Genomic DNA, 11567 nt, shown 5'->3' on the forward strand with positions numbered 1-11567 from the left:
ACTTACAAAATAATTATTAAACTCAAAGATATAATCGATTTAAGAGCCGAGCAATCATCTGACAACATAATTAGCGCCCAATAAAAGGACAAAGACCAATTTGTGCCACCGCCAGAAAAAAGTCACGTTCAAACGAAGCTTATCCCTTACGGCCGAAAAGTAATATCCTCATCATTCATTCTTTGCTTATCGGTTTACTTACAGAACAAGCTGCTACAGTCGGCACGCGGAATTATCGTGTCCAATCAGACGCTCGTACTGCAGAGCATCACCAAATCCACGCACGGCGAGTACATGTGCCGGGCGTCAAACAGCGAAGGCACCGTCAACAGTAATCAGCTCTATTTGGATATCAAATGTAATTAATAACTTTCCGCTACAATCCAATCACGCTACATGCTCTGCATCACGTACCCTCAATCCAGCGGGATGAATTTGTTGCACTTTTAATGTTCTTGTTTTGTGTGCATGTGTGCCATGGTACATACTGTACATACCACCGACGAGAGCTTAATTTGTTTCGTCCGTTTTTTGATCGCTGCCTTGTCCGGAACAATGCGCTTTTTTCTCTCCAAGCTGATCGAAATTGTGCCATCAGTGGTAGATTACGGGCATCCGTAGCCCAAACTCATCAAGCTCGTATTTCATGTCCGGGCCTCTTATTTGCACGAGCCTCTTCTTGCGCACGGATGCAACTGCAAACAAAGAATGGATGTGATTTTTTTTTGGTCATCAATGAAAGAAATGGTGAAATTTCGCTCCCACACCCGATACCATCATTGATTCATTGTCAGTGAGGAACACATTTTATTGCGAGTGGCATTGGTTGTTGTTTTTTTGCCATCCCTCGCTTCAATGTATTAATGAACAGCGGAAATTAATGCTTGCTGGTGTTTTTTTTTTTCGGCCGGACAACCCCATTCTTTAGCCGGAACAGATTTCGTGCTGAAACTGGAAGCGAATGGGGTGTCCTGTTCGGCTCGTAAATAATTTGACCGTCCAGTGTATAAATCTCCTACCCTTCGGTTGCAATGCGTAACGTAATTTATTGAGGTTGAGTTGTGCGTGAAAAATGTGCAACATCTTTATAAGCTATGAAATGTATCGAATATGAGGAGGGAGCTATCCAAATCTAGGGCATGCCAAAAAAGTTTGTAGACATGAGTTGCAACATAGAAGAAAAAGCTTCAAATGTGGATTATCCGATATACATTCTGGATTTGTAATGAATCAGCCAAATGTTTGAGTTCCATCGTTTGGTGTGGCTAAAATCCAGCTTCCACCATCGTAATACCTATATGCCTTCAATTCAAACAATTTAATACATATAAATTCCCCATCCAGTTCATTGTTTGTTCTCAACATTGATACCCTCGCACCAGCTCACTGGCACAGCAACCAACCATTCTGTTTCAACCGCAGATAGTTTGTGCAAGCTAGCGCATTGAAATGACCAAACAAAAGCCACCATTCTCCCGAAATGGCAGCTATTGTTACCGCGCTGACAATGGTGCAAACTAGGACAAAACCCCACCAACCAATGTTTGAGGTTTTATTTTATAAACATCTCGTTGCACCGTTGAAAGCGAAGCTGCAATTATGCTGATGCATCCTAACATTGCAACGTGCATTTGGTGTTACAATGGCCCGGTATCATCAGCTCATCTCATTTCAGGTTTCCGGTTAAGCTTATCCAAAATATCCAACAAGTTAGGCGAGCAAATTTAATAGGCCAACGTTGAAACGGCCTACGAAATTCGACGAAATTCAACACACCGGATCTTGTGTCTGTCGTTGGAATTAGGGATTATTGCCGGTTCACCTTATTATTGCAGTGTCACCAGCGCTTGTCACATTTTTGGTCATTCCGAGAGCCCGATCCGATAGTAATTTGCATTTCCAATATCTCACTGACACATACTGATAAACTCCCTCATCACATTGGGTTTTCGTGGAATCGTGATGAGTTTTCAAGCCAGGAAGGTTTACTGAAATGCATCCATTTCATCCATAGTTACTGAAATAATTTAAATAATGCAACCGGAGCTAACGCGCTGAACGGTGTCAATTGCTTTCTAATTAATGACACTTGCCCCTAATTAAACGATGACACATTGTTTAAATAAAACGCCCAAATGCCTGCAATACGCAGTACAAAATCATTCGTCAAATTGCTGACAAAGCAGTAATGCGATCCGCCATGTAATGAAGTTAGGATCAACATGACACTTCTTTATCGTAAATATCGGAACGAGCAAGCGGTGAAAAGTTAAGCTCAAACTAACTACCATCACAGACCGTTTTCACGTTGCCCCCTTTCCCTAACTGACAACAAAACTCAACACATCACCACACTCCCATTCCGATCCACTTCCAGATCCGCCGGTGTGCAAATCGGAGGCGCAAATTATCCGTGCCGCGGTAAAGCAAACGGTCAACATAACCTGCGACATCGACGCCAACCCGATGGTAATGTATCTTGAGCGTCCCCACACAGCGTGGTGGCGTTACGGTGTTCGCAAAACGCAATTATTTCATGCTCTCTATCGTATCCACTTTCCCCCCACATTCTAGCCAAATCTGTTGTTCCGGTGGCAGTTTAACAACTCGCTCGAAAGTATGCTCGAGCTGCCACCGTACACGAACGTCGAGTCGGAAGCGGCCAACCTGGCGCTGGCCGAGATTGACCTCGAGACCAATCACATGGGCCCCAGCCTGGAGGAGATGGTACGGAAGAAGCTGGAACGGTTAGAGCACTCCGTGCGGCAACAGCAGCTGCAGCAGCAGCAGCAACATCATCATCACCTGCTGCACTCGGGCTCGCACAAGGAGGAGGTGCCGCTGGTCGACGGCCAGCTGTACATGTACCGGGTGGACACGTTCAACAGCTTCGGTACGATCACCTGCACGGCAACCAATTCCTACGGCCAGAGTGGACACTGTGCCTATCACATACTGGTCGCTGGTGAGTATTTTGTAGCAGCCCGTGAGCGGTGGTGGGAAAATCTGATTTTCTATTGAGTTACCGTCACCGTCACCGCCTGTGGACGATTCTAACACGTGTCGTTTTTCTACACGACCTTCTTCTTTTTTTTTGTTTGGCAGATGTACCCGATCCCATCAAGAGCTGTACCGTGTCGAATGTGACCGCGTACACCGTGCACATATCCTGCGTTGCTGGCAAGGACGGTGGAATACCGCAGCAGTTTCACATCGATGTAAGTATGGGCAAAGAAGCATTGTTCGAGCGTCAATGCTGCACCGCTAAGCCAGAAAGTTATGAATTATTTATCGAAAAATTAAATAAGCACCGTGAAACCGGTTTCCCCAAATTTACTAGCCACACTAGTAACAGCGCTTGTGGGTTGTTAGTTGCCTAAAGCTGCTCCACTATCCCTCCCCCTGGTCGGCTGGTTGATGGTGTCACAACAGGAAGTGTGAAAAGTCGTTGTCAGTTTTGCACGGTTCGTGTCATGCATGATGGATGTGCTTTATCTGAAATCACACAGCGCGCCACGTTTCGCAAACATCAACCTGTCAGAACGTGACAGATCATTTGACCTACATCTCTGCCCCTTTCTGTTTGTCCCATTTTTTTCGTATTAATGTATCATTTGTGAAGAAAACAAGAGCAGAAAAGTGCTTTATGACAGGCAGTTGTTTGAGCGATGCCTCTTGTTGTCTCTTTGAAGAGCATTGACGTGCGTTTGATGTTTAAAGCTTGATGAGTAGCAAGCAAATTTCAGCGAAAGTTGATGAATATTTGAGCACCGCTACTGTGTAAGCAAGCTAAGTGAAGCAAATATTAACTGTTTTAACATTTTCAACACTAACTAGCTAAAGAAAGCATAAACATCGTAACTGCTATATCAAACGGCTAACTTAATTACACTCAACAGCGTAAATTATACCATACGTAAATCATTCATTCGCCTATGAGCGTAGTTCAGCACCTTACAAAAATGGACCTCCGGTAATTGCTTTATGGCCATCCACTGCCATCCACTGCCTACCGAAAAATGTGTGTCCCGTAAAGTCAGCAGAAAATAGCGGACTGAATGGACTTTTGGAGAACCTTTGCTGTGCAACAGTCCACCCTTAACGATGCATCATCCTTTGCATTCTATCTATGCCCGCTCAGCAGAGCTGGCACTTGGGCGAGCAGAATAAATAGTTAGTCCAATTACAAATACCATTTGGAGAACGAAAAAAAAAACATCTTCTCCATACAGCCAAACTTGCAACTCCATGCTAAATGTTGCTTCAACGCAGTAACATCATCCTTCATCCTTCGCGGACAACGGCACGGAAATAAAAACTCATACAGTGCGCCACAGAAACGCGTCCACCGTCCAACTAACCGAGCAAACAGATCGCAGCCCGCCTTCTACTAAAAAAAAACAACTAGTTTGGCGGATGCCTTTTGCCGCGCAAAAGATGCATAATCATCACGCCAAACCATTATCCCGACTGCTCATTCACCGGCGGAGTGCTGTCCCGAGAGCTGAGTATGTAATCCTTTCCATTCCACTGCCGTACTGCAACCGGAAGGGCAAAGCCGCTGTGCAACAAAGAAAGAAAAAAGCAAAAGGTACACGCGCGAAAAAGCTTCACCACCACCCACCAGGCAGGAGCAGCGCCCGAGAGCTTGCGCTTATTAAAAAGTTGCATCGTTACCTTGCTCGCGCGAACGAACCGTCGACACACGGTGTATGGGCGGCGGCGTTGGGGTAATGGGGAGAAATGGTCCTTTAAGGTTTTCACTACGCAAGCTTTTTTTTTGTGCCAGCGCTCTGTTTTGCTTTGAAGAGCAGAGAAAATTAAATTTTTCGGCTACGGATGGTTAGTGAAGACCGTCGTCCGTCAGATCTGTCTGTTTCCCGGCCACTGCGAGGGAAACCCACTCGCAAGGAAAACACGATTCGAGCAGACGGGGTAAGACAGTAACAGCACTGGCTAGCGGAAAAGCACCGCGAACATAAAACGGAAATAACAATTCCACTGTAATAAAAAAAAACAATGCATTAGCTGCCACGAGATGCGCATTCGGCCAGCAAGGATGTTTCCTTGCCGTACAATGTTTAGCATTTCCAAAGGTACATTGAACAACGCCCTGAAGCAGCAGTGTGGCAGTGGCAGTGGAACGATAGCAACCATAAAAAAATGCTTCTAGTAGTCCATGCGCAGCAATCCCTTTGACAGCACCGAATCTCCCAAAAGGGGAAGGCAAAAATCTGCATCACAGCGTGATGCACATTCAGTCAACATTGTTGCTTACCATTTCCGTTGCACCCACGTTGGGTGTCGTTTGGTTTGCACCATTTTTTCTCAACCCAAGTGCAAGTGCCGTATCGTTATGGACATCGGGTAACGGGGTCGAAAGGGCAGTAAAGATAATTTCCACCGACATTGCAGGGTAGACAGGCAACCTGTAAGCGATGGTTAACGTGTTGTTTCCGCTCGTTTGCTCTCCCTTTTCCCACTTTTCCCGCACAGGTGTTCGAGGAGTCGAAGCGAAAGTTGCTGCAAAGCGTCAGCTTCCAGAGCCCCGAGATGCTGCTGAAGAAGCTGCCAAGTGACACGAAGTTCATCATCAAGGTAAGGTAGCTGACACATTTCAAACTTCTGTGCTCGTGTCTCTTTTTCCCTCAGTAATTTACCACCCAGCAGCAGAGTGATGTCAAGTGAAGCGAACCCCAAACCGACCGGGGACAGAGTGTTCGTTCCGCTTTGCACTGTCAATTATTTCCTTCCCGGTGGTACATTTTTATTAAAATTGTTTACTGTTGGGCTTTATCGTTCATGTTGCACGCTTATGTACATTGTGTCTCATTTGTGTGTGTGTGTGTTTTTTTCTCTTCTTTTTCTTAGATTACGCCCTACAACCTGCAAGGTACGGCACCGACAAGCTACCGAGTGAAGGCACAAACGCTACCGGCTCCGCTGTTAAGGACGGGTAAGTACATTCTAGGGGGAGGGAATGTTCGTTTGTTGACAACAAAAACGAGTTAATAACAAACGTTTGATCAATTTTGGTGACATGAAACAATGTCAAATGTCCATTAGTTTCGTTTTATACCGAGAATGCTGAAAAGCCTGCCAATAAACGATTGAACTCGTAAACGTTTGAAAGTTTACAGGGCATTCGCGCATAACACGAGTGACAAAACGCCTGCAAGCATGCAATCGGCAAAGCAATGCTTCTTTTATAATGCCATTACTCAATTTATTAATGCATCACAGTGTCATGACAATAGTATTGATGGCATTTATTTCTCCTAAAATTGATAAAAAAAGGATTAATATTGATGTTTCGTTCCGTTTCTTCATTCACCTTCCAACAGTGAATGTCCTCACTTTGAAAGCCATAATTATGATAGCACTAAGTGTGTGAACTATCATATCTATTTGTGAAAGCCATTCCAACCTGCACTAATACTTTGTACGCTTGTGTGCTGGTGTTTTAAGGGAGAGAAAGAGCGCCTTTACCCCGTTCCATGCTTCAAAACAATCGATCGGCTGGTAGCAAAAAGTCAGCAGCGCCCCATGAGACACACGCCACGCCACTAACTTACCAGTCGCAGCATCATCGAAACAAGCTATCAGCTAAGAGGCAAACAAATTTTCCAACCATTTTCTACCACAACCACTTTTACCACCGCTGCCACTGCCGAGTGCCATCATCCCCCCCCCCCCCCCCCCAAGCGCGGATGGTTATTTGGCTTAAAGGTGCTGCTGCTGCTGCTAGTGCTTCCAGCGGAGCGCAGATCAAAACGAACATAAGTGAGCGCCATAAGTTGTGCCGGTGGCCCATTTTCAATAACGAGCAGCTGTGTACGTGTGTGTGTTTGTGAATGCTGGCTGTAAGAAGCGAATGGCATGGGGCAGAATGGCCGAGTGCCGAGAAGCGTACAGCAGCCGCCCCACGGGATCCCAATGGTGCTGCTCGCGCCCATTATGGTCGCTTCCAGCTACCGGTGGTGCTGTTGGGACCGTCTCCGTCTGCTACGGTTTTGTTTCATAAATTATGCTCTAGTTTTATGTCGTTTTCATGTGCTCTTTTTTCGTTCTCCTTTTCCTCCCACTCTCCCCGCAGCTCCATCGAAGGCCGTGCTCGTGCAGCTTACGCCCCTGCTGGGGGCTCTCGTCGGAGCCGCCGTGACACTCTGCCTGGTCGCACTGTGCATCATCGTTTTCGTAAAGTTCAAAACGAAGGTAAGTAAGGAAGGTTCTGTGTTCTGGAAGCGTCTTGAATTTTCAGTCCTTCTCCACAAACACACGCACACACACACACCCACACCGACATGCATGTAATACATGCTGTGTGTGATAAGCGAGCAAAAAAAAAACCTCACACCACGGAATGTCTCTCGAGAGCACAAAGTCCAACGGAAAACAAGGATATGCGACACACTTAAGGTGCTTGATGCCTTCGTGCTGGGCAAAACTTCTGCAAAGACACATGCTGAAGAATTTTTTCTTGCGAACTTGCCCCGTACACAGATCACACTTAAAGGCAGCTGAGCTTAAAGGGCTAGAGATTTATGTCGCACATCAGTAGACCAGCAGCTGCCGTAACGCGTTCCCTGTGCACTAACCTACCGCTTTGTTTACCTTCCCCGTACTTCCGGCGCAGAAGAAGCACCACCAGACGGCCAGCACCGAGCAGGACAAGGGCAGCGCGGAACCGCTCAGCCGCAACATCGGCAGCCACTCGAGCATCGACGACAAGAACCCGGACGTGATACCGCACGAGAACAGCGAGGACGACGACGAGAAGCAGTTCGAACGGTTGGCGCTGAATGCGGACGGGCTCAAGTTTGCCGGACACACGGCCACCGCATCGTCCGGTGCGTACTCGCCCACCCACCACCATCTGATGTCGCCGAGCGGGAATGGCTTCAAGAAGGTAAGGAAGCGTACCTTTAGTTAGGAATGGCATTTCTTGCTCCGACTGAGCGGAAGGAGACGAGTTTGCCTTTACTTTGAGACAAGTATTTACACACAAACAACAACGCGCGCCGCTCATAATTTCAGTTCGGTGAGCTATCGCTCACAACCAATCCGGGCTACGCGATATACAGCTCGCCGATACGGAGCTACGGTAAGCCGAGCCCTGGCCAGCAGCAGCACCAGCTCGGCTCCCTGCTGCTCTCGACGACGGCGGGCCCCCAGGGCACCACCACCACGACGACGAGCGCACCGGCCGGCGCCAGCCTGCTGCTCACGTCCGGTGGCCCGGGTGCGGTCACCACGCTGCCCACGCGCACCTCGCCCAACATCTACACAAGACTGCCGCTGCGCGACTTTACGCCGAACAGCTACGACAGCATGCTCAGCACCTCGCAGACGACCTCCTGTTCGTCCTCGTCGAACGGTGGGTACGCGACGTCGCAGATCTACACCGCCAAGATGCCACTGCTGACGACCAACTACACCGCGCTGGACAGTACGGTCGGGCCCGGGCTCGGTCTCGGCGTCGACAAGTGTTGATAGTGTGTGTAAAAGGTAAGCCGTGGGGGACGGTGTGGGCACGGCACGTGTGTGTAGCTAGGGTAGCTGTCAAAGGGACGGACATGACATCGATCGCGGTCGAGCCGGTGCTGCCCGGGTGCTAACGAATAGGGCAATGCTTTCCGGGCACAAACGCGGCCTACGTCCTTCGTTTGTGGTTAAGTTTTTGCTAAAAAGCGCTTCCAATTTTGCATGCAAAAGGATGAAACTGCAAACTGGAAGCGAATTGCTACAACTAAGATGTGCCATTTTCACGAGTAGAAGAGGAAAGCAACAGATAGAGAGAGAGAGAGAGGGAGTCACGAGAGAGAAATAGAAATTAAGGAAATCCGCTGGCAAACACAGGGTATACCAGGAATTGGCGTAATGGACATTAAAATCCAGCCGGACGAGAAACACAAACGCTCAATTTTTAGTTCCAATACTCTCCACTATTCTTATGTAGCAGATGTTTCCGGAATTAAGTTACTTTCACACTACACAATTGAAGCTTAACTTAGTCTAAAAGGTAAAATAGTAATTTGTTTTTCTTCACTCCTATCACAAATCAAGCCTATTTTCACACAACAACAATAACAGTAACTCATCCTTAGTTAGTTTTATGTTCATTTATTTCAACACACTGCTCCTTTGAGTTGTGAAAAGTACACGAAGCACGTGCGAGTGAACTGATAATGTAATGATTAACTGAGCTGATCAATACTGACGAAAAGCGGGAGAGGAACGTGCACGATCACTCAATTGATACATTTACTGCGCTACACTCGACTCGTGGTGGCCATGTCAAACGGCTCCCATAAAACCCCTTATTCCTTCCCCATCCTCTGTTAGCTCATCGGAAGTGTGTATTTACTCCACAATGGACCGCTCACCCGGCGGCAATGCCGGACAGTGGTAACTGTGGTGTGAAACTAACGCTCTTCGATTTATGCACATTACATTGACACCGCAATTCGATTCGATTATGTAGCCTGTTGTTGCCTCACCATTGCCTTGTTCCTCATATCATTCGTTTCGGTGCCAGTGCGACGTGCTCCGTTAATTGGAACCTACAACCTATTACAACGCGTAATTGGGAAAGCTGTTGAATCACTGTTTCACTGTTTGTCTGTTATCTATCGAAACGTTCACTAGCCCCTGGTCGGCAGAGACGAACGTTCGAACGTTGTTTTGGAGAATCAAAAGTATTATTTAGTTAAATTTTTACAGAAACACACACCCTCCCGTTTAGAGTTTATTTACGGTGCAGAGTAGTAGAAATAGTAGTGTAGCGTAATTGTATGCGTGGGCAAAGGACGAAGGATTGTGCGGGCTGCCCTCTCCGCACGTGTGTAACATAATGGTAGGCTAAGCTAAGGTAACAATGCGAACGACAAAAGAATTTCGCAGGAGACGCGTAGACGGACAGCAAGGGACAATAAACAGATAGCGCCCACGAGTTATACCGATAGAGTGTAAGTGTGCAGCAGCACACTGTATATAGCACCCCCTTACGTTGTACATATCCTATGCAAAAGATAGTCTAAAGAATCAATTGAATCGTGTGGCGTGTGTATCCAACCGGAACCGGCGCTGGAAGCATACCCGTAGCGTAGTCAGTACTCAGAGCCGGCCTGAACCGCGGGTATGAAAAAACCGGGGGAAACAATTACCTAGCTAACGATGTAGGTTATGGAAATTATTTTCAAATTAAAAAAAGAGAAAACAAACAAAACAAAGTGATAGGGAAGTCCCCTAACCAGCTAGCAGAACATGAGTGAGTGAATGTAAACGAAGAAGCGAAGGAGGATGGGTGAGTATTCCACCCTGTTTTCTGCCATCGAAGCATGGGTGTTTTAAAATCGAATCGAATTCTTGTAACAAATGCAGGTGCAAAATGCCACCAACCATGACAACAATGCCAATCAAGGACGATTTCTTCATTCAATGTATCGATGTATTCAATGTTGAGGTGCATGGTGAGTAAAGAGATAGAGAGAGAGGCGCAAATGAGACAAACCCCACAGCACCGGGTGGGTATGATCGTCCACCAAAAGAGAAGAAGTCATCAAACGACAACCATAGGGATCGCGCTAGGAGCTGCTTTTGATTTGGAATTTTTCTGTTAAACACTAATCAATCGTTCGTATATATATGAGGGCGTACACGATATAAAGACGAAATGCGGGGTAGTGCGGCGGGGAACTGGAGTGGCAAAATGAACAAAGTAAAACTATTGTGCAGGGAAAGGGAGCGTTCGTTACGGAGAGTTTCATTTTTTTATGTAAAAAACCAGGACGGAAAATAAAATGATGTACAAATAAACAAGGTTTTTCATACTTTTATTTAACTTTTTACCATACGCGGGGCTTGAATTGAAGTTCCATTTCCCACCCCTCGCCACCCATAACCCATAAACCATAACCTGCAAGTAACTATGATTAGTTCCACTTAACTTCCCTCGCAATGCAAACGATGACAACGCGAAACTGGCGCGTAAACTTTCCCGTCGACAACGCAGAAACCGTCAATAGAACTTTGTGGAAAGGATCCACCTTTGCTGAGTTACCTTTGCTTTTGCTCGGTTGCAATGGTATTGCGAAGTATAAGCCGTACTCCCCCACCGCGATATGCTGTCATTCCTTCCCGCGGAAAGGTGATCGTTAATTTTCGTAAGTATCATAAGTTTCACTGCCGGCACAGTTATTTACTTCTATACCCTCTATGCCACACTTCTCTACCGGCCAAAGCAAAGCCGTCCGTGTGTCGTGCGGGGTCACGGAAAATCATTTTTTCCAATGACGGTGCCGCTTTTTATCGCAATGCCCTCGCAACATGGGAACTGAGCTGAACTTATCTTTCGCTTTCGACTCTCGGCTTCTCAAACGCTTTCCAGTAAAGTGTGCGTTTCCGACCGAACTTTCCACCCAGGATGCCACCCCGAAACCTCGAACTGTAAACATATCGTCACCGGTGTATGTCGGTGTCTTCGTACTGTGGTCTGTTGTATAATGCCATCCCGCTCTGGCATTCAGCCGGCAAAAGCGCGGCTCGCCCGAACAAAACTAACGACC

General features: G+C 46.9%; 1 protein-coding gene across 4 annotated transcripts in view; it reads left to right on the forward strand.

Moving 5' to 3' along the window:
- The window catches only part of LOC1281199 (nephrin), an 84905-nt gene extending 74067 nt beyond the window's left edge, over positions 1 to 10838 (forward strand). For all 4 annotated transcript variants that reach the window (XM_061643908.1, XM_061643909.1, XM_061643911.1 and 1 more), the window contains exons 11-19: positions 205 to 358; positions 2378 to 2469; positions 2575 to 2965; positions 3106 to 3218; positions 5497 to 5598; positions 5872 to 5956; positions 7097 to 7215; positions 7637 to 7909; positions 8038 to 10838. In XM_061643908.1, coding sequence (XP_061499892.1) covers positions 205 to 358; positions 2378 to 2469; positions 2575 to 2965; positions 3106 to 3218; positions 5497 to 5598; positions 5872 to 5956; positions 7097 to 7215; positions 7637 to 7909; positions 8038 to 8493 — 1785 coding nt within the window. In that variant the 3' untranslated portion in view covers positions 8494 to 10838. The remainder of the gene's footprint in view (positions 1 to 204; positions 359 to 2377; positions 2470 to 2574; positions 2966 to 3105; positions 3219 to 5496; positions 5599 to 5871; positions 5957 to 7096; positions 7216 to 7636; positions 7910 to 8037) is intronic.
- Positions 10839 to 11567: the final 729 nt, after the last annotated feature.

The sequence above is a fragment of the Anopheles gambiae genome, chromosome 2 (assembly GCF_943734735.2).
Source record: "Anopheles gambiae chromosome 2, idAnoGambNW_F1_1, whole genome shotgun sequence".
Lineage (NCBI taxonomy): Eukaryota > Metazoa > Arthropoda > Insecta > Diptera > Culicidae > Anopheles > Anopheles gambiae.